Here is a 22,649-nt window from a genome sequence, read left to right as displayed (position 1 = left end):
GGACTCTCAAGAGTCTTCTCCAACACTACCGTTCAAAAGCATCAATTCTTCGGTGCTCAGCTTTCTTTATGGTCCAACTCTCACATCCATACATGACTACTGGATGGATCCACATACATGACTACTGGAAAAATCATGAGCTAAAGATCCTAAGCTTCTCCCATTCCTGGGCTCTTGAGATCCTCCTTCCTGGACCTCTCAGACTGGGGAGTCAGAATCTGCCATTCTCAGAGCCATCATCACTTTCTGAGAAGTGGCTTCAATGCTCCAGGACTGGAGGAGGAGCCCCGCCAGGTGGAAGAGCTGCCATGCCCCTAGTGAGCATCCCCAAATTACACTTCACCTCCATTATCTGCTCCCTTGTCCACTGGACCGAGAGGCCTGGAAGCCAAGAGGCCCTACCGAGTAGCATGGTGCCTGGCACACAGTAGGTGCTCAGTAGATACTTGTTTAATGCATTAGTACATGAAAGAGTCACCCAGCTAGGTAAATATCAAGGGGAAAAAGTCATCCAGATCTGTTATGGGTTGGATTGTGTCCCTTCAAAAGGTATGCTGAAGGCCTCACCCCCAGTATCTATGAAAGGGGAGGTCATTAGCACGGGCCTCCACCCAGCACAAATAAATGCAGTCCTTGTAAGACGAGGGGGATTTAGACACAGATACAGACTCATGGAGAATGGGATGTGAACGCACAGAGGGGCAGGTAAAGGTGAGATGGTGATGTAAAGATGGAGGCTGAGGTTGGGGGGCCGAGCCCCAGCCAAGAGCACCTGAGGCTGCAGGCACTGTAAGAGGCAAGAGGGCATCCTCCCCTGGAGTGCCTGGAGGGGCCGCGCCCCCGGGGACACCCTGGTCCCAGACCCCAGCTTCTGGATCTGTGAGAGGGTAAACTCAACGTGTTTGAAGTCATCCAGTTTGTGGTACTGCATCGCGGCAGCCCCAGGAAACTAACACAAGGTCTGTGGTGAGTCAGAGCATTGAGCATCAGTGGATGCTCAGTGGGTACCCATATCTTGCATCTGTCACAGTCTGGGTCATTTCCACTAATATTCGTCACTGACTCTTCTGAGGCAAATCAGTGCTTGTATCTGGTGGGCACTACCGGGAGGCCTGCTGAGATGCAAAATTCTGGAGCCCCTGGAATCAGGGGGCTGCAAGAGTGCCCCCACCTGTGGGCATGGCTCTGAGGTGAGGCAGGGGGCCAATCTCCAGAACCTACGGGGCGGGGAGTGGGTCAGTTTTGATTGATGCTGAGATGATGCTGGGGGGCTCTTTGAGGGTAAGAGCTCATGGTCTTGGTCAGTCACTAAGAGGAACCCCATATCCAAAGCCATGGATGCGCAGAAGGAAGTGGAGTCAAAGAACTCTCCCAAGGCAGAGGCCCAGTTGTGTGGTTGGGCCAGTGTAGTGGGGTTGAGCTCATGGGACGTGGCTCTCAGAGACCCAGCAGGCACTGCAGGCTGGTCTGCAGAATGGGTCTGTGATGGTCCTATCTACTGGCCTCCCCATGGCCTTCCTGGGTGGTACCATCCCTGGACGAGGAGAAAGGTCCACAATCCCCACTCCCCCCTACCCCCACTCCTGCCATGATCAGATAGCTCAGGGCAGGGGATGGGGAGGGGCGCGGAGAGAAGAAGGGTATAATCAGTCGCGTGTGCTTGGCATTTTCGGCTGATTCTAAATGAAATCAGATGCCTTGCTGAAAGCTGTTCCATGGGGAGCTTTTACTGGATTTCTACTTGAGTCATGCTGTAGACATCGGAGACTGACCGTCAACCTCTGCACTTGGGGATGTGTCAGCAGAGATTTCATAACATGCGACTGGGGAGAGAAATATTCTGAGGGCTTTGACTAACCCAGCAATTAAGCCTCATCAGATCCAAGCGGCCCTGGACCAAGGCGTTTAGAACCAAGTGAATGGCTAGGGAAAGGTAGCAAGTGGCAGGTCCATAGGCTTCGCTCTATCAAGTGTAGCAGCACAGAACGTAAACCACACCGCTTCTTTCTGGGCACGGCTAACCAGCGAATCACTTTCTTCAGCACAGGTTCAGTACTTTAGCAAAAGATGGTCTTTAAAAAAACGGTGGAGCCTAGTGTGGACTGCAGCCTGAATTTATAGAGACAGAATTTGGGTGGGATGGATTTTGCTGGACTCTAGCTGTTCTGGAAGACTCTACATGGTTGCCTGCTCCCCCTGCAGTGTCCCTGGTGCCTCAGGCAGACACACTTGGTGGTCCTGAGACTTCTCAGTGAGGGCTTCCCTGCCCAATCTCATCCCAGACTAGACTCATTTCTTCCCTACCTGTTGGAGCACCCGGTCTCCCCTTACCCTCCGCCCTCTTTTCTTCATTTACTCATTACCCATCCTACCTTCATTGTTCGTTTCCTCTGTCCCTTCTTTTTCTTTTTAAAGTATTTACCCAAAGCTGTATGTTTTGTTGATGTTTTGGTTTACTGACTTTACGCCTTTCCCCTCTAGAACATAAACTCTCAGAGGCAGTGAGGAGGGGGTTGGGGTACCTCTTGCATACATCAGTGTGTCCTAAACTCTTCCAGGGTCCAAGCCCTCTCAGCACCAAGCCAACACTCACGAACTATTTCTGAGTGCACGAGTGAACCTATGGGAGAGTATCTATGGGGTGATCACTGGAACAGTGGAAGAACATTTAAAAATTCAGTTTCCAGTTATGTCAATGCGCTCAGGGATGCTTCAGTTCAGTTCAGTCGCTCAATCCTGTCTGACTCTTTGCAACCCCATGGACTTCAACAGGCCAGGCTTCCCGGTCCATCACTGACTCCTGGAGCCTACTCAAACATGTCCATTGAGTTGGTGATACCATCCAACCATCTCATCCTCTGTTGTCCGCTTCTCCTCCCGCCTTCAATCTTTCCCAGCTTCAGGGTCTTTTCCAATGAGGCCGCATCAGGTGGCCAAAGTATTGGAGTTTCAGCTTCAGCATCAGTCCTTCCAATGAATATTCAGGACTAATCTCCTTTAGGATGGACTGGTTGGATCTCCTTGCAGTCCAAGGGACTCTCAAGAGTCTTCTCCAACACCACAGTTCAAAAGCATCAATTCTTTGGCACTCAGTTTTCTTTATGGTCCAACTCTCACATCCATACTTGACTACTGGAAACACCATAGCTTTGACTATATGGACCTTTGTTGGCAAAGTAACATCTTTGCTTTTTAATACACTAAGTTGGTCATAGCTTTTCTTCCAAGGAGCTCCTAAGAGACAAGAGCACAGGGATGGCTCCATGTCACCCTGTGATCCTCGGCAGGGTCAGGGTGGGCCATGGGGTGGGGCCAGGGGGCTTGTGGTGGTGAGACTGGCCTCCCTCTGCTGTGTGGGATGGCCGAGGACACTGCATGTACCCTGCTCACACCAGCCTGGGTGACGTGACTTGCTCAGTGTCTTGTCCATCCCAAGTGAAAGCATTTTGATAATAACATCGTATAAAGCACAGAGATTTGAAGAGAAAGAAAAGATCTGACTTGAATAATAGCCTCTGTGCTAATGATAGAAAAGCTGATGGTTTGAAAGAAAAAGAGTTTTCCATTAGGAGGCCTCTAAAAATAGTTATTGTGATTTGAACCACCTTCTTCAGTTTCAGCCCGAATGTTAATTACATTAGCAAATCATTTTGGCAGCGGGAACAGGTATCCGACCTCATCTGGGCTGCCTCCTGTAAACACTCAACACAGAGGGGAGCCCCCCCACCACCGAAGTCCAGCTGTTTGGAACACACAGGCACACACATGCACACACATTTCTAGGGCTTCTCACAGGTGTCTCTCAGCATGAAGTTCACTGTGCTGAACTTGCCGGGGCAGAAACTCATAAATCCTACTGGTGAGCCCCAGATGGTTAGCAGGCTTCCATCCGGCAGCTGCCGGGCAGTCGGAAACTTCCAGTAGAAAACAAGGGCTGGTTATTGCAGGGGAGGCCGCCACGTTAGCTCTGCCCACCCAGAACCACTTGGGGTTCCTTTAATCATTCTGGCTCTTGCTGGCTTGGGACCCTGCTTCGCGCTCTCCTTCTAGAAAGTGCTCAGGAATGCATTGAATCTTGAGGGAAATCTGAGAGGTTTCCTGCAGAGATTTCTTATCTTTGGAAGAGCCCCAGTCCTTGGGGGAACAAAGTTGGGGGAAATTCAGTGCCTGTGGTGCAAAATGTAGTATTTATTTAATAGTATTTTTCTGAGGGTTTGGCATCCACGGAGGGGTATTTGCAGTGTGACTTTTATGAAGTATTGGAGTTTCTGGATTTAATTTGGACAATTTTGAAATCATGCACATGGGCCCAGAGGCTCAGAGACAGCTGAGGGAGGCTAACATGATTTATATTGGGGATGTTTGGAGACGGGCAATCTGACAGACCCCTCAGGATCCTTAGTTGCTATGTCTGCTGGAGTGTGGAGGGCTACTGCGGGCAGGCAGGAGGGATGAGAGCCTTGGCTTGGCACCAGCCTGACATTTCTGTGGGGTTTCTAGGGTATGAAGCATCTTTATTCCGGCTCTCTTCTGAACTAGGTAGGCAAGACTGTCCCATTTTACAGATGAGGAAACTGAGGCTCGGTACAGTTAAATGAGATTAGTCCATGGTCTTGTCCATGTTCCCCCTTTCTCCCACATTTCTGAAGAGACTTCTGGGATGAAATGTGGGGATGCGGGAGTCTGGAGCGAGAGCAGGTGGAGGGGTTGGCCGGGAGATGCTTCCTGCAATTGGTGACATGGTTCCTGGCTGGGGACGTGGGTGAGCAGGAATGGGGGGGAAACTTGGGGATGATGTGACCTCATTTCTATATCTGGACATTGCTGGTGGGATGGAGAGAAGAGGGGAGTGTTGGGAGGTGGCCCAGTGCACGCAGACCCTGGGGTTTGGGCACTGTCCTGTGAATGGCCGGGAAGTACCCAAGGGTGTGAGCTTGTCCACTGGCTGAGAAGGTGGGGAGATTCAAGTTTCAGGGAGGAGGATGGAGTGGGGAGAGGCTGGGGGTGGGAGGCAGGGTGGTGGTGAAATCAGGGAGCTCACTGGGCAGGAGGGGCTGTGATGGTCACACTGGGGCTCACAGGTACAGGGGAGGGGGTCGCTGGGTGGAAGGGAGGAGCCAGATGCGATGGCCAGGGCAGACGAGAAGCAGATTAGACCTGGGGGCAACCGGGAAGCCTGGAAGCCTCTCTCCCTTAGTGAATAAAAACCGAGAGGCTAACAGTGGGGGTGACAAGGACGTAATCTAATCCTTCCCACGGTGAGACCCTAAACTCAGCACTGTACACCAGTTACCTCAGTTACTCCTCACAAATTTGTGAAGTGGGCCCTATTTTTATTTAATCTGATTTGTTTATAATTTAAACATTCTTTTCCATTATGGTTTATGACAGGATATTGTGTATAGTCTCCTGTGCTATGTATATGGCAGGATCTTATTGTTTATCCATTCTATATAGAATAGTTCGCATCTGCTAATTTCAGACTCCCACTCCAACCCTCCTCCACTGCCCTTATTTCTTTATACATTTGCAACTGAAGTATATAATTGATTCACAGTGATTCAGGTGTACTGTAACGAGATTCAGTTATATGCGTGTGTGCGTGTGTGTGCGCTTATGTGTGTGTGTGCGCGTGTGCGTGCGTGCGTGTGTGTGTGTGTGTTCTGTCTCTCAGACATGTCTGTCTCTTTGCAACCCCATGGACTGTAGCCCAGCAGGCTCCTCTGTCCATGGGATTATCTTGGCAAGAGTACTGGGGTGGGTTGCCATTTCCTCTTCCAGGGGATCTTCCCGATCCAGGGATTGAACCCACATCTCCTATGTCCACTGATCCAGGGTCCACCCTCTCAGTCAGCCTCTCTCTTACTGACTCAAGAACTGGAGCCATCAGAAAACAGTGACAAGGTGTTCCAGGTGCCGTGAGGGAAAAGAAGGAAATGAGGGGAGAAGTCCTCCGTGAGACTGAATTTTCCAGGACGGGCGCCCTGAGCAAGGGACATTTAATCAAGACCTAAAAGCTGAAAGGGATTTCATTTATACAACTAATATCTGTAAAGGTTTCATTTGAAGAAGAAAAGCTTCTATAGTGATTTTCATTGCTATGCTATTTTTATTTCACTTTATAAGCCTCATTAACTTTTTTTTTTTTTTTTTAACAAGGAAAGAGCTGAGAGCCGCTTTAGCTGAGATGGGACAAACGCATGAAGCTCCTCTAACTGGGTGGGAATCAATGGGAGACAGACAGGTCCGGCCAGGCTAACCCATGTCAGAGGCCGAAAATCTCCTGTTTTTGTCAAGCTGTAGCTGTGTCTGGCAAACCTTGTTTCTTGTTTAATCTGGATCTCTGGGGGGTTTAAAAATTTCTTTGCTTTGGCTCCAGCTTCTCCTCCTTTCCTCCTTCGAGAACAAGATCCTTCGTAAAATTCAAAGTGGCCGGGACAGCTGGGGAGCGCTCTCTGTACACAGTGAAGCCTCTCCCCCAGCTCCTGAGCTCCATCACTGGGAGACAGGGAGGAGGGTTCCCTGGTCTCTGGTCTCGCAGAAGTATCAGGGTTTTCTTCCTCACATGGGGCACCCATCCCTAGGAGGGCTTCACCCATGTCAGTGGAGGACCAGAGGGCTGGGTGGTACAAGATGATAAAGGATAGGCGGGTGTTTCAGGTACCAGGCTGCACTGGAAGGCTGGACGGGTCACTTGGAGAAAAATGCAGTCCAGGTGATATGAATTTCGAGAGTCAATTTCATTGCACGACTGCTTACTGAGCACCTCCAGTATGCCAGGCACGGGGACAGGTATGAAGGGGACCCAGAGAGCAAGCAGGCTTTTTACGCTACTGAGAACTTTTCATATAGACACGCAGCCAGCAAGCACTAGACACCTTCTGTGTGTGGGAGACAAGCCAAGCGCTTTCTGCGCCCTCTCCTTAGAGGAGCTCGTTGGGCAGTGGGGAACTCGCAACTGCCTGAGGGTCGTGGGAGCCACGTGCAGGGTGCTGTGTGACCCTGGCGGGAGGGGAGAGGACCTGCAGTCAGGGAGGGCTTCCCCAGAAGGGGATCTTGAAGTACAGTTTTCCAGGAAAGGAAGGGCCAGAGAGCATCCAGGTGGTGGCAAAGTCTGTGCAAAAGTCAGGGGGAGGATCACACCAGGAAAGATGGGGTGCACGGTATGGGGTCTCCTTTCTCCATTACACAGTGATGAGCATGCGCCGTGTCCAATACGACAAGATAAACAGCAAATAAGAGCAGCAGCTTACCTTCCCTTAGCACTTACTACGTGCCAAGCTTCAAGCTAAGCAGTTACGTGCATCATATTATTAAAGTCTCACCACGATTCTCTATTAGGTCAGGATCAGATTCTCCCACTTCACAGATGCATAAACTGAGGCCAGGATGGCACATTCAGCCTCTGCTCCAGCTAGTGAGGCGTAGACTTAGGGCGAGACAGGCCCTCAGGCCCACGTTGGTCTGCCTCTGATGGGTCACCTATTAGGGCCCTGGGCTGCAGGTCCTTGAATGGGCCTCTCCTGGATAGGTAATCATGTTGGGAAGCTGTTTATACATATGAAATTTAAACGCTTGAATACTGAACAGCCCTCACCCCTACCTCTGGGATGCAGAATGGTAACAATAAACAAACAGGCTTTCTATTTTATCCACTGGACTTTGGAAGCTTGGTTTTAAAAGAGATTTAAGAATTTTATCCAGGTCGTTGCAACGGCTGCCAATTTTGGCTGGATGCACAAAGCATTGGATTTGCAACCTTCTTAGAAGTAGAAATGGATTCTTAGCTACAGACTTTATAACCAGATGTGACGACTTACCCTCCTTTCCACATGGAGGAGAGAACATGCTAAGGGGAAGAGAAAGGAAGTGCATGTGGCTCACAGGAGCTCCATCCTTTATGCCTGAGCCCCTCCAAAGCACTCTCCTTTCCGGTTTCCGCATGTGATTTACAGCTTGCATCGAGTCATCAGTGAAACCCAGGTGTGAAGGAATGCGCCAAGATTTTTTTAAAAACTGTGTTTCCTGATTGTGCCCTTAAGGGTAGATGTAATTAAACTGACTCAAAAAGAAACTACTCTGCTCTGGTTTGGCTATATGATCAGTGTTGTGATCTCAATCAGGTTATTGTAGCTTGAGAACAGGATCTACTTCTTTTTTATTGTTCAGGGTTAGTTATATAATACAGTCTCTGCATGGCAAAAGGGTATATATTACAAACACTTTTTAATATATTGCCCTATTTCTATATCTATTACTTCCTAAAAGTCACTAGAAAGTTATGGAAGAATAAAAGGTTAAAATCATTAATTTTGGCTGACTCTAGAAGATGGTGCCATACAATTGATCGGTTTATTCAATTTGGTGGAAAAGAAAAAAACCAGTTAAGCTGGTCTTCTGTGTTCAAAAGGTAGACATTGTTTCTGTAATCTGCATCTTGGTTAATACAATATTCTCTGTTGGTACAAGCATTCTAGGGATTAAAAAAAACACTTTTCAGATAAATTTTTCTTTTCCATTGGGTCCATAATCTTTAATGCCTTCTCTTATACACATAAAGAACACAGGTATGGTGGGCATGAGTTCATTAGGAATGCATCAGGGAAAATGAGTTTGCCTTCCAGATAGAGGTCACCTGCCCCCATGTCCACCTGCAAAGCTGGGGAGGGGGGTCTTATAACCTTGCATCATCACCAGCACTTGACACTCTCCGGCTTTCTCATTTCTGTGCAGCTAATAGTTGCCAATTGATGCCTCATCATTTAAATTTCTGTTCCTCTGATTGCTAACAACTTTGAGCATCTCTCTCTTTCCTTTTCTCTGGCTGTGTTGTATGCGGGATCTTAGTTTCCCAATGAGGGATCAAACCCATGCCCCCTGCAGTGGAAGCACAGAATCTTAACCACAGTCCCCAGTGAGCGCCCTTTCATGCAGTTAGGGACTCCACAGAGATTAATGCTCTTTCTCTTTAAGGTTTCATGCATTAGGTGATCATAGGAGCAGCTCCAGAATTTCCGCATTTGAGGAATTTAGATCTTAAGCCATTCCGCTGGACGGTGGGGCTAAAGGTGTGGCTAAAGCCACCCCAAGAATCCTTTGTGACCAGCACCAGGGGCCTGTGCCTAAGTGCATCGTGGACCACGTGATGGGCCAGAGACTAGTGGGAGCAGGCTTAGATCTGCAGGAAGTCATTACTACCCATCAGCTTGCAGAACAGGAGCAGAGGAAGAGGCTTCCAGGCAACACAAAGATGCAGCTACCAATTGCACCCCTGGGGCCAAAGTGGGGAGGGCTGTGGAAGGGTTGGGGGGAGAAGTACCTAGATCTCTCTCTCTCTCCCATCCTCCTATCTCCTGCTGACACCTCTCACTGACCATAACCAATCAGAAATCAGAGGGCAAGGACGCTCACTCCAGCAGGATGCAGACAAGGGATCACCGGACCACAGACTCACCAAGAGGGATGGAGATGGGAGGGGATGCACAGAGAGAAACCCTCACAAAGGTCAGAGGTGTCATATCTAACATATCGTCCTGTACGTAGCAGGTGACCAAGAAATGCTGAATCTCCAGAGATGTTGAGCAGCCTCTGACTAATCTGAGTTCAACGTCTCCCCAGGTGTCTGTTGGCATGATTTCTTAACAGTTTTGACAATAGCATCTTAATGTTTACAAGTGGAATATCTCAAGCCAAGGCAAGTTTCCCCAGGTCAAACTAAAGCTGAAATCACAGAGCAGAGGCGGTACTGAAGAGAGAAACTGAGCAGCGAGGGGAGGAGGAACCATGAGCTCAGAATAAGGCTTATCAAAAGATGCTGAAACTACAGCCTGAGTGAGAACAAGCATGTTGAAAATTAAATATGAAATGGGTAATTATGCAGTAATGAGACTGAGGACATTACAAAGGACACTGCCATCGAAACCACCACATCTCAACAGAGTAACGAACAGGAAAAACCCTCCAGCTTTGTAATTATAATCATCGTTGCCATAACAACTTAGTATCTCTCTTTGTGAGCAGCTAGCTTGAGACTATATTTTTAGCAATGACTGTGCCTGAACGTGTATTTTTCCTTATATAGCAGATAATTCTTCAAATTACTGATCTTAAAAAGAAAAACAATTTCATTTTCATTCTCTCTGAGTGTAAACGTCTCAGGGATAATTAGGGAAATAAGCAGGTGTGAAAGTTCATTATGAAAATGCTATAAAAAGTATTGATGTCTTGACAACATTTGCTTCAACAGAATGTTCTTTGGACCCGTACACTCTTATTGTTCCTTGTCAAGCAGCTTAACATATAAATCTTCTCTGCGGGGTTCATAAATATTTGAAAAATGATTAGCTCTGTAAGGTGTTTGAGGATTATTTGACAAGTATGGATTTATGTTGTGGGACAGAAATTGGCTTAGCAGAATCCCGAGTCTCAGGAATGAATGAGTGAATGTATAAACATTGGCTTACCTTGCTTAACAGAAATACACATAACAGATTCCCAGCTGAAGCAAGCAATGAGTTGACCTAAAAAATCAAACAAAATACCATTTGAAGAATTCAGAGAACAGAAGGAGTCCTGAGCTGCCATTTTGGTTTCCAAATTTGCTCCAGCTATTACACCCAGCTGGAAGGGTTGGTCTTATAGCTTGGCAAATATCCAAGATAAGTTAGCACTTTACTGAGCTCTGCTTACACTATTGGGAGATGATAACAGGCCTTTGTTAGGGTCTTAGACTTAAGCTACATAAATGCTTTATTAGGTTGAGAACAGAAAGGTCTCAGAAAGAAGCACTCTTTCCCAATGCCATGAAAGGCCCTCAGCCAAGATAAGTCATGCAGCAAAGACTTACTGAGAATTTTCTGTCTTTCTTGTACTCTATTGTGTCTGTGGAGGATGCAAAATAAGCAGATTTCAATAATTACCAATTTATAAAGCGTTTAAAGACTCTGTCAAATTACCACACAATTGCACTCATCTCACATGCTAGTAAAGTAATGATCAAAATTCTCCAAGCCAGGCTTCAGCAATACGTGAACCGTGAACTTCCAGGTGTTCAAGCTGGTTTTAGAAAAGGCTGAGGAACCAGAAATCAAATTGCCAACATCCGTTGGATCATCAACAAAGCAAGAGAGTTCCAGAAAAACATCTATTTCTGCTTTGTTGACTATGCCAAAGCCTTTGACTGTGTGATCACAATAAACTGTGGAAAATTCTTCAAGAGATGGGAATACCAGACCACCTGACCTGCCTCTTGAGAAATCTGTATGCAGGTCAAGAAGCAACAGATAGAACTGGATATGGAACAATAGACTGGTTCCAAATAGGAAAAGGAGTCCATCAAGGCTGTATCCAAATAGGAAAAGGAGTCCATCAAGGCTGTATATTGTCACCCTGCTTATTTAACTTCTATGCAGAGTACATCATGAGAAACGCTGGGCTGGAAGAAGCACAATCTGGAAACAAGATTGCTGGGAGAAATATCAATAACCTCAGATATGCAGATTATACCACCCTTATGGCAGAAAGTGAAGAAGAACTAAAGAGCCTCTTGATGAAAGTGAAAGTGGAGAGTGAAAAAGTTGGCCTAAAGCTCAACATTCAGAAAACGAAGATCATGGCATCTGGTCTCATCACTTCATGTCAAATAGATGGGGAAACAGTGGAAACAGTGTCAGACTTTATTTTGGGGGGCTCCAAAATCACTGCAGATGGTGATTGTAGCCATGAAAGTAAAAGACGCTTACTCCTTGGAAGGAAAGTTATGACCAACCTAGATGGCATATTCAAAAGCAGAGACATTACTTTGCCAACAAAGGTCCGTCTAGTCAAGGCTATGGTATTTCCAGTGGTCATGTATGGATGTGAAAGTTGGACTGTGAAGAAAGCTGAGTACCGAAGAATTGATGCTTTTGAACTGTAGTGTTGGAGAAGACTCTTGAGAGTCCCTTGGACTGCAAGGAGATCCAACCAGTCCATTCTAAAGGAGATCAGTCCTGGGTGTTCATTGGAGGGACTGATGCTAAAGCTGAAACTCCAATACTTTGGCCACCTCATGCGAAGAGTTGACTCATTGGAAAAGATTCTGATGCTGGGAGGGATTGGGGGCAGGAAGAGAAGGGGATGACAGAGGATGAGATGGCTGGATGGTATCACCGACTCGATGGACGTTAGTTTAAGTAAACTCCAGGAGTTGGTGATGGACAGGGAAGCCAGGCGTGCTGCGATTTACGGGGTCACAAAGAGTCAGACACCACTGAGCTACTGAACTGAACTGAGCTAAAGACTCTGTACAAGGGACAATGAAGAGCACTCCTATCATTGCTGCTGGCTGGCGTTCTGGGAGAACTAATTTGAGATGAGTATGTGAGTCGTACGCAGAGGGGTTGGGTTTCCATGGGCTGGGTAAGCTCTTTGGGTTCCTCAATAGGAGAGAAACATTGTAAATGGATGTTTCAGGGAGAAAGTTGGTAGCTTCCCATGTGGGGTGAACAGCAAGTCACAGAGACCAGAAGCAGGGGGACCTGCTAAGCAAGTACTCTGGTAATCTGGGATGGGGTGCTGAACAATGGGCCAGGTACTGCCAGTGGGAACAGCGGAAGAGAAGATTAATGTGCCAGAAGAAGCAATAGGCCTAGGAGATGCGTCGGCTGTCTCAGCAGGTAGAGCACAGATGGGGCTTCATCTGGGAAGCTGAAGCATGAGGACTCCTCCTTGGCAGACAGGCTGGGGTTGAGAAGCAGGATGAGACTTGGTGAACAGGAGAATGAGGTCAGCTTGGCCACCCCTCATTGTAAACTTGATGAACTCTGGCTGCGCCCCGCGCATTTCCAGGAGAGTCAGCCCTAGTGATAGAGAATCAGAGGGAGACAACGGCGGCTCCAGGAACCGTACAGCAGGCTGCTACGTGTTGGGAGAACTGGCGTCAGTGCCAATTCTTGTTCTATTTATTCTACTTGCTTTAATTATGTGCCTCTCCATGGAAAACAAACAAGCAAGCAATAACGCAGAGAACAGCGATTAGTGGGATTCATTTCCTGATTTGAGGGATGTGTTGAGAACCACGTTTGAGTAGGACAGTCTCTGATTATTTATCAGATGCCACAAGTAGGTGTATGTTATTTTTGTTACCTAAGAGGTGCCAGAAAAGTAACATGTTTTCAAAACCTGTGGGTTATCAATGCAGGAAAGCAGGGTTTAATATGACTGGCAGTAGTTTACTTTGCATCTGTGGATGATTCTGGGCCTGTTTCCTTCCCTGAAGAATGGGAGGGAGAAAGTTAGTCTCAAGCTTTAACTGTATCAGAATCAGGTGAGGAGCTTCTAGACATGGCGGTGTCCAATCCCACCCCCAGGAGACCCTGTGGGCTTGGGGTGGGGCTTGTATATTTAGCCAGCTCTGGGGTCTCTGGTGGAGGTGGTGCAGGGGGGCAACCCTGTCTAGATGGAGGATTCCAGGCGATTCTCTTGCTTGTGCTTTGTATAGCCAGCTGGAACTTCTGGGTGTATCACTTGCTGACTTTTTGCCAGTGAAGCTCCGTGTGGACTTATTTGTTGTCTGAAGTGCCTGGCTGTAGATGAAAGAGTCCCTTGAGTGAGCCTGGGAGATATATCCCAGAGGAGGGTGGGCAAGCATCCAGAAATGGGTCATGGACCAGCTCAGCCCAGGCCACTTGGAGAGTGGAGGGGGGAAGGAGGCCTTCTTCCTCTCTCACTCTGGAGACTTCTGCTGGCTCTGGGCTCCAGAATGTTTTGAGGGGTTTGACAACCAGGTCCAGGGACTCCTGACCCTCGGAGATAGGGCAGGGCCCACTTCAGCTGCACCTCCCACCCCCCAGCCATTTTGCTTTGGTTTAGGCCTGGGAGCCCAGAAGACCTGCCTTAAAGGACGGCCTGGTCATTGTTCTAAGTGGGGACAAGGAGAGAAAATGAGCTGGTAAATGAGGGAGGCCAGAGGCAGAGGAGAGCCCAAGCCTGCCCACAGTGTAGGAGGACTTGCCTGGGTGCCCAGACCCAGCTCAGTGGCACCCTGGAATGGCAGGGTCCCAAGGACTGGCAGGGGATAGCCCAACCAAGGGTTGAGGGTCAGGCCGTCCCTGGGGTCAGCAGAAAAAGCCCCCAAAGACACTCCTACCCGAATCCTGGGGCTCTGTGAATTGAGTAGGTTCCCTGGCAAAATGTGGACGAGGTCACCACCTTAAGAGAGGGGAATTATTCTGAATTATGGGTGGACCCATCCAATCACAGAACCACTTCGAGTAGAGAATTTTCCCCAGCTGGGAGGAGGGAAGATGTGGCAGAATGGGAGAGAGCTGGGACCACTGGAGCAACTCAGCATGCCAGCACCGGCTCTGAGATGCAGGTCCCACGTGGGAGCACCAGAGAGAGAGGCTGCAGAGAGCTCCTCGCAGACAGCAAGAGAAGGGACACAGGCAGCTCCCCGGAATGAAGACCGGCCAGTGAACAGGACCTCAGGGCTATCACCTCCGGGAACTGAACTCAGCCAGCGGCCCGTGTGAGCCTGGAGGACTTCCCTGGAGGCCCTACTAGAGAAGGCAGCTTGCGAACCGGTGCCTGGATTTTAGCCTGGGGACGCCCACTCAGATTCTAACCTGTAGACCTGTCCCGTAATAAGTATGAGTTGTTTTAAACCACCAAACTTGTCGTAATTTGTTACAACCGCAATAGGCAGCCAGTGCAGACCATACTTCCCCAATATCCTGGCCTGAAGGATGAACACAGAGTTTTATTGGGGGCAGGATGGTACTTTTTTCCAAAGGTAGTGAGCTCCCTGCCAGCCTGGTGGGCCCTGGAGCAGGAATCTGCTCACCCGATGACCCAAATGCGCCCTGTGGCTCCCGGGACGGCAGTCCTAGGAGGGCTCCAGCTCTCTCCCCACCCAGCAGCCACTTCTCAGACCAGATCAGGGCTCCTGGTGGCTCAGAGGGTAAAGAATCTGGCAGCAATGCGGGAGACCTGGGTTCGATCCCTGGGTCGAGAAGATCCCCTGGAGAAGGGAATGGCTACCCATTCCAGTACCCGTGCCTGGGAAATCCCATGGACAGAGGAGCCCGGTGGGCTGCAGTCCACGGGGTCGCACGAAGTCTGACAGGACTGAGTCTCGCACTTTCAGACAAGAACTTCCAGGGACGCTAGGCCCCGCCCTCACGAACTTGACTCCAAGGAGCCCTGGGGACCTGGGGACCATCCACAGCACCTGGAATAAGGTCACGGTCCGGTGGGGGTGGCGGGAAGGTTTGTCTAGCCACTGGGGAACCCGTGTCTGGTGTGGAACCAGGGAGAGGCAGGGGTCAGCAGAGCTAGAGGCTAGGCTCCGGGCTCTATTTGCTTTAGGACCTTGGGCCATCGGGGGTCACGGTTCCCCAACCTGTAAGGTGGCTGGAGCGCCCTTTCGGATGGACACTCCTTGGAGTCTCTGGGGAAGCAGGCTCCCAGCACCGGCCGGCTTCGGAGGGAGGTGAGGGGAAGGGGAGCGGTTTGGAGACAGTTAACGGGATGGATGGTTCCCAGGGCCAGCCACCACCGGGTCGGCAGGAAAGGCAGGGAGGAGGGGAGGGCGGGGCCGCCCCCCCCCCCCCCGCCCCTGCGCCCGCCCCGAGCCTCGGCGCGCCCCTGCCCGCCTGGCCCGGCCCGGCCCGGCCCAGCCCAGCCCAGCCCAGCCCAGCCCAACCCGGCGGGCGGGTCACACACGCCGCCGGCCGGCCGCCTCCTCACCCCGTGCTGCTGAGCGCCCGGCGCCCCTGCCCCGCGCCGCCGTCCGCGCCCGCCGCCCGCCCGGCGCTCCCGGCGCCCGTGACCCTGCCCGGGGCGCGGGGCGGAGCGGGCATGGCCCGCCGGGGGGCTGCCGCGCTGGTGCTGGCCCTCGCGCTCCTGGCGGCGGCCCCGGCCGGGGTCGGGGCCCGGGGCGCAGGCGTCGAGGACCCCGCCGACGACGTGCAGGAGACTTGGAGCCTGGAGCCTTCCTACGCGTGCCTGGAGCCCGAGCCCGAGCCCTTCTCGCCGCCGCTGCCCGCGGGGCCCGGGGCGGGGGAGCGGGGACCGCGCCCACCCCAGCCCAGGCCGCCCAAGAAGGCGACGACTAAGCCCAAGAAAGCTCCCAAGAGGGAGAAGTTGGCTCCGCAGACGCCTCGGCCAGGTAAGTTAACTCGCGGCGCTGGGCGGCCCGAGGGGGCGCCCGTGGCCCTGTGCCTGTCCCAGCGGTGGCCTGCCGGGTCTGGGGCGACAGCTGGCTTCCCTCTGCGTGTGTCTGGAATGAGAGAGCCCCGCGAACTGCCCCCATCGCGGTCCCCACCTCGTCAGGCACTGACCGCGCGTCCCGAGGCCCCTGCTAGCGCCCCAGAACTTGAACCTGACCAGCTGCCCTTCTCAGCTGCCTGGGGAGCGGGTCCCTCAGCGCCAAGTTTGAGATTTACTGGGAAAGGAGCTTACCGCCTACTTCTTCAGTCTTCGCTCAGGGCGTTTTCATGAGAGTGAATTTCCAATTTGGTGATGCCACCAGTGGGGGTCTGTTTTGACAGCGGCCTTCTGGGAGAACTCAGCTGGCCGGCCCTTCCCCAGCCAAGGTCCCCTCACAAGCTCCCCCCTACCTGTTTTCTGCGGGTGCCTTGAGTCCTCTGCCCAGGAGGGCGTTAGGATGGCAGCGCTTCTGCTGGGGAGCCTTGGGCTGCAGCCCCAGGGGGGCCGGGGCTGCTGGACTTCAGGAAGCCCAGAGGCCCCCTGGGCCCCACCCACCCCTGCCACCCCTCCCACTTCCTCTCAAATGCACCCCCATGTGCTGCCTGCCCAGTCTTGGGGACATAGCTTCCATTCAGTTTCTTACACTTTGTGAATAGAGAACTTTCTCTTAATTGTCACAAATGTCCTGGGCTCAAATTGCAAAGGGCTGCGGTCCTAATATTTCAGGATTGAGGAGTGAGAGCAGGACTGTGGCCAAGTTCCCGGGCCTTGGAACGGCCTTCCTTGGAAGGAGGTTCGTGCCGGGGGTGGCACCATTACACAGCTCCTGGCACGAGAGTCATCACCTTTGTCTGGTTAAACTGTTTACTGAGGATAGCAGGAGGTCATGGGGAAGGAGCAGAGATGAGGGTCCAGAACTCCTAGGTCGTGGGGGGCCATCACTGCAGCAGCTTTGCACTTACCTGAGGCGGGAGGGGGTCCTGCCATATTTGAGTTTGTGTGCTGTGTGTGTGCTCAATCTCAGTCGCATCTGACTCTTTGCAACCCCATGGACTGTAGCCTGCCAGGCTCCTCTGCCCAGGGGATTTTCCAGGCGAGAATACTGGAGTGGGTTGCCATTTCCTTCTCCAGGGGTTTGAGTTTGTGGGTGACTGTAAACCTGCAGGCCCTTCTTGGAGTTGTTTCACCCTGCACAGAGCCAGCATTCCCCATATTTTCTGGGGAATTACGCCTATCAAGATTGCTAAAAACCACACTGGTTTAATAATAGGAATGGAAGTGGGACAAGGCCATTCGCTGTGACTCTGCTAGGAGTTTCATGGGCAACCATTTCATTTATTTCTTTCACGGGCTCCAAGGGGTGGATATTCTTGTTACTTTGCAGATGAGAAAACTGAGGCTCTGACCGTGTCAGCAGTCTACTCAGGGTCACTCGCGAGGTGGGGTGGCAGCTTTGGAGGCCCTTCTCCTGTGCTTTTAAGGGCTTCTTTGTTTGGTCATGTGAATCAAGCTGGCATGTGTTTTTGTTTTTTAGCATCTGCCCCGTGGTTAGTGCGGCGCTGGGCGCGGTGGGTCGAGTTGGGTGGGAGACACGTCTCTCAGGTTCTGGTATGTCCTGGGGGGTGGCCGGGAGGACACGGGGGAGGCCCAGGCTTGACTGAGAGTCCGAGGACTGCACTGAATCCCAGTTCTGGGGCTCAGTACTCAGCTTCTTGACCCCAGCATCTTCATCTGCACATGACGGCTGCCTTGCTCTCCTCTGTCTCTTGTTCTAGGAGCTTTTCAGCAAAAGCTTGTCATGTGTCAGCTCATGCTTGTGCTGGTCCCTTCTGAGCTGTTCGTTATTCTGCAGGTCGTTACCAGGAACCTGCTCAGCATCAGGTGCTGGGTGAGGTCCTGGGGGAGGGGAGAGCAAAAAGGCCCCGCCCCACTCTCCTGGAACACACTGGAATCGGGTGCTTAGAGGGTAGTTGCAAGTGTGTTGAGAGCGGCGTCGTTGATTCCCCAAACTGAAGACAGGTCTCTGGAAGCTCCAGAGACTCAACCCCCAGGCCTGCTACCAATCAGGGTGTGTTTCTAATAAACAGTTTGGGGCATTTTAGACTCCCCCCTCCAACTCTGTCAAGCAAAATGTTACCTTGATCCAATACTTTTAGCTCCGATTCTCCCCATCCTCTTCTTTTTGGCCCATGACCAGTGGAATCCTCTATCCTGAACCTGAAGTCAGAGAGGTCAGAGAGTCTGGTTAAGAATCACTTTGCTGAGGGCAGTTAGTGATAGTTTTGTGCGATGAAATTACAGTAACAGAAAATGATTTTGCCTCCCTTAAGGGGTGGCTTGATACAGGTACTGCTCCTTTCCTGGTGGCTCAGTGGTAGAAAATCCACCTGCCAGTGCAGGAGGCATGGCTCTGATCCCTGGGCTGGAAAGATCCCCTGAAGAAGGAAATGGCAACCCACTCCAGTATCCTTGCCTGGAAAATCGCATGGACGGAGGAGTCTGGTGGGCTACAGTCCATGGCGTCACAGAGTTGGACACGACTGAGCAACTAAACAACAACGCACATGGTGTGATAGACGCATTCATCTCTGTGTGGGACCATTTCATAAGCAGATGCAATGACACCTTAGGACAGCATTTATAATATTCTCAGGGGCCACAGTGGGAATGTTTCTTGTGAGCTTTTGGGCTGGGTGGGTGGTGCACTGTCTAGGCACTGAGGTGGGAGTGAGGGGTTAGATTTAGAGAAGAAGAATGTAAGAGCATGTATAACTGCTCACTGAGAGTTTTCTCATGTGCTTTGTCTTCCCAGATGATAAAATATTTTCCACATAGCTTGTATCATACATAAAGGCTGGGCTCAAGAGAAGATGGGAGGTAAATGCTCTATGTCTCTGGGTCTAGGGGGAGTCTTGTCTGAATCCCATAGGAAGGTTTACTTAAGGGGCCAAGGGCATTGGGGATCTTGGTGTGAGTTTGGCTTTGACTCTTGGCTGTTTTTTCATGCCACCAATGTGCAGTGGCTTTCACGGGCCAACATTCTCCTGGAAGTGGCTTGGATAGCTGAATCCTTTGGTTAATTGAGAGTATTGCATTTTTCCATGAGTGACTGATGGATTCTGGAGTAGAGCCCTTATATACTGAATAGAGTGGAAGCTTAAAATTTTTTAAGGTTTTTATTGGGAAATAAGTATAGACAGGAAGGAAATTGTAAAAATAGTGCATAGAGCTCCTGTGTACCCTTCTCCCAACTTCCCCCAATGATAGCATCTACAGTACAAGAACTACAGTACAAGATTTCTCTACCTTGGGAGTATTGACATTTTGGGGTTGACGTGTGTGTGTGTGTGTGTGTGTGTGTGTGTGTTTATTTATGGGGAAGGCTGTCTTGTGCATGGTAGAATGTTTAGCAACATGCCTGGCCTTGACCCACAAGGTGCTAATCGCACCCTCCGAGTTGTGACGACTAAAAATATCTCTAGACATTGTCACATGTCACCAATGGGCTAAGAATCACTGCTATATACAGTATCGAAACAGGAAAATGACATTGGTACAATACTTTTAACTTTCAGATGATGCGCTAAGTCGATTCAGTCGTGTCCCACTCTGTGTGACCCTAAGGACCGCAGCCCGCCAGGCTCCTCAGTCCAAGCCTTGGTTTCCAGGCAATGAGTGGGTTGCCATTTCCTTCTCCAGGGGACCTTTCCCACGCAGGGATTGAATGTATGTCTCTTAGGTCTAACTTGCTTTGGCAGGCGCGTTCTTTACCACTAACATCAGCTGACATTCCTGTTTTCATGTGCACTTTTGTGTGTGTGCAGGGGTGTGTGTGTGTAGTTCTGCACTGTTTCACGTCTATAGATTCACGGAACCACCATCCCCATCAGGATACAGGACTGCGGAATCCTTGTCTGTGATTGAGTAGGACTCAATCTCGTACAGTTTCTGAGGCCCTCATTGTGAACATCAACAAATCCCAGAATTTTAGATCTTCAAGGAACCTAAATGTTCATTATATGCAAATTCTTATTGCAAGATTCTGCCAGCAGGCTACTTGGTGTTGAAAAATGGTTGAAGAAGACTATTTGGATGATACTGACTTTAGCAGTTCAGGAAGTGGGCAGGCAGTCTCCTTGTGGGGAATGGCAAAATGGGGCAGAAGGCAGGAAGTTTTTATAGAACAAAGAGCAAGGAGAAGAAAATAGAAAATATCTGGTTGGCTGAGGTGACACAGTCGACTTTGTTTGGGGTGAGAAGACCCAGAGTTGACCTGGCATTTGGGAATTAACTGAATACTTCTGGTCAGGAAGGGATTGTTAGTGCCAAGAAGTTTATGTAAGTTTAAATTTGGTAATATGGCACCGTGGGCAAAAGCAGCTCCATCTTGGGCTTCTACATTGGTCTAGGTGCCTATGTTTCCACTGATGGGTGCTCACCACCTTTAAAGGCTGCCTGTTCATTGGATAAATACTACTGATTGCTAGAATGTTCTTCCTCACAAGGACCTGGCAAGCTGCTTTTCTCTAATTCCATTTATTCAACTGTCTCTCGCCAAATTCAATATTTTCTAGACCCCTGCAGTTGGAGGTCCAAAGAATGAGTCTCTGGGTTCCGTTTTCATCATCCCAGGGTGAAGAGTGATATGAGGGACCGCAGTCTGGACATGTGAGTGGATGTGGGGTGTACTTTCCATGTCATCTCCAAATTGATGGCTTTGGTTTGGAACCATACTCCTCTTAGAGGGAAAAAAAAGGCATCAGAGAAGTAAACCATAGTTACATAACTGACTCGCCTTGCTCCCCGCCCCAAGAGGTAGTGAAAAACAGACAAGTTCATAAACAAGACTCAGTAGGTGGTTTGAAGATGTTTTATTCTCCCTCTTCCATTGGGCTGGAAGTAGCCTTGAACTTTTGGGTTCCTACGTGTTGGTTGCTTCCTTCAAGGGCTGGGGAGCGTGCACGTCTGTTGGAATACCTGCTCGCCTGCATCACACCCATGGCTCTGACCCTCTGTCTTGAGCCCATGGAATTCGCAGAGTGGGCAGTGAGCCACGTTTGTTTGTGTGTCTGTGCCCAGAATTGGCGAGTTTGTACGTTGTCCTGTGTTCTACTCGGCCTGGGAAGGGGAGGGGCTGGTGATAATCAGAGAGTTGTTATATGAGCATATTTGGTTGTAAACAAAGTCCTTTCTGTTATGCACTGCCAGCTAGTTGCTGGAAAGAGCTTCGCTTTTAAGCTTTTGCTTCAGCACCCTTCGAGGCTTCTTGCACGCTTCGCCCTTCGGTTGGAAATGTCTTCTCTTGGGCCAAGCTGGAGTGTGAGGATTAGGAGCATGTGTTTGTAAATGTTTCCCTGCATACCTTAAAAGCAATCACAAGGCTATCGGCACACCTAAATAAATAACAAGGAATCTTTGCGTCATGGTATTATATGCTCTCTGGAAGAGTTAAATCCAATTTTTTTTTTTTTTTTTTTTGGTCCAGATCAACTTCCTAGAGAATTCCAAGGGAAAGGACTTTTTATAGAAAAAGGTCTTCTCATGTACATCAGCAAGCAGCTTTCCTAAGACACCACCTCTGTTTCCAACATGCTTTCCAAAGTCAACTCTTCATGCTGGCCGATCTCCCCACCATGCCTGTGGTTGTAGAAACCCAGGCCTGTGTGTGGGTGATGAAGGGACAGACACCTGTGTGTTTGGAGAAGCTGGGTTGGAGGCCTGGCTTCTGAAGATAGCCGTTGTGTTTCCTGTGTGCCCTGAGCATCCCTGCCTCTGGGTCTCACGGAGGACAGTGCCTTAGGTCTCACGGCAACAGCAGCCTGGGCCCTGGAATCCGGATTTTTTCTTTCTTTTTCTTTTTTGGCCCTGCTTCATGGCATGCAGGATCTTAAGTTCCTCAATCAGGAATCGAACTCTTGCCTGCTGCAGTGGAAGCACAGAGCCTTAACCACTGGACTGCCAGGGAAGTCCCCGGGAACCTGGAATTCTGAGTTGGGGGTCTTCTCTGGATGTGTCCGAGGTGGTCAGGGAGCCTGAGTTCTCAGGCTTGGCGTCTCCAGCAGTAGCTCTGCCCTCTCTGGCCTTCTGAGGTTCCTCTGGCTTCCCTGGGATCATGAAACCCATAAAATCGGGGTGGCTTGGAATGGCCATGGGAAGGGCTCATGTCCGTAACTGACTGGCATCCCATTGGCTACTGATCTGGGCATCGTAGGAATGTCAGAGTCACACAGGACACCTTCAGGTGTTAATTCAAGGCTCTACGTCAGACTTTTATGGAATACTTGGTTCATGAGAGGCACGTGTAAGGGTTTCGCAGAGTTTGTTCAGGATTCAGAGAGATTCAGAATCTGGCTGTGCCACCGTGGGCACAGGTGACATCTTCACGTCTTGAATTCATCGCTGCGACAGGGGAGTAATAACAAGAAGCTTCCGAGGTGGTGTGAGGTTAGAAGGTCAAG

At 50.1% G+C, this 22,649-nt stretch overlaps 1 protein-coding gene and 1 long non-coding RNA gene across 3 annotated transcripts in view; one reads left to right on the top strand and one right to left on the bottom strand.

Annotated features, from left to right (window-relative positions):
- Positions 1-16,740, bottom strand: part of LOC138427461 (uncharacterized) — a 68,965-nt gene extending 52,225 nt beyond the window's left edge. Inside the window, exons 1-2 of the long non-coding RNA XR_011252015.1 lie at positions 16,602-16,740; positions 10,464-10,520 (exon numbers count right to left, since the gene is read on the bottom strand). This is a non-coding gene — a long non-coding RNA (uncharacterized lncRNA). The remainder of the gene's footprint in view (positions 1-10,463; positions 10,521-16,601) is intronic.
- Positions 15,643-22,649, top strand: part of CPXM2 (carboxypeptidase X, M14 family member 2) — a 136,252-nt gene continuing 129,245 nt past the window's right edge. The window contains exon 1 of one of the 2 annotated variants that reach the window (XM_069566792.1): positions 15,643-16,150. In XM_069566792.1, the coding sequence (XP_069422893.1) occupies positions 15,841-16,150 (310 nt within the window). In that variant the 5' untranslated portion in view covers positions 15,643-15,840. The remainder of the gene's footprint in view (positions 16,151-22,649) is intronic. The other variant, XM_069566791.1, reaches the window with a different exon arrangement.

This window comes from Ovis canadensis, chromosome 22 (genome assembly GCF_042477335.2).
Source record: "Ovis canadensis isolate MfBH-ARS-UI-01 breed Bighorn chromosome 22, ARS-UI_OviCan_v2, whole genome shotgun sequence".
Classification (NCBI taxonomy): Eukaryota; Metazoa; Chordata; class Mammalia; order Artiodactyla; family Bovidae; genus Ovis; species Ovis canadensis.
The sequence above is the reverse complement of the archived record's forward strand: the minus strand, read 5'-3'. Positions and strand labels throughout refer to the sequence as shown.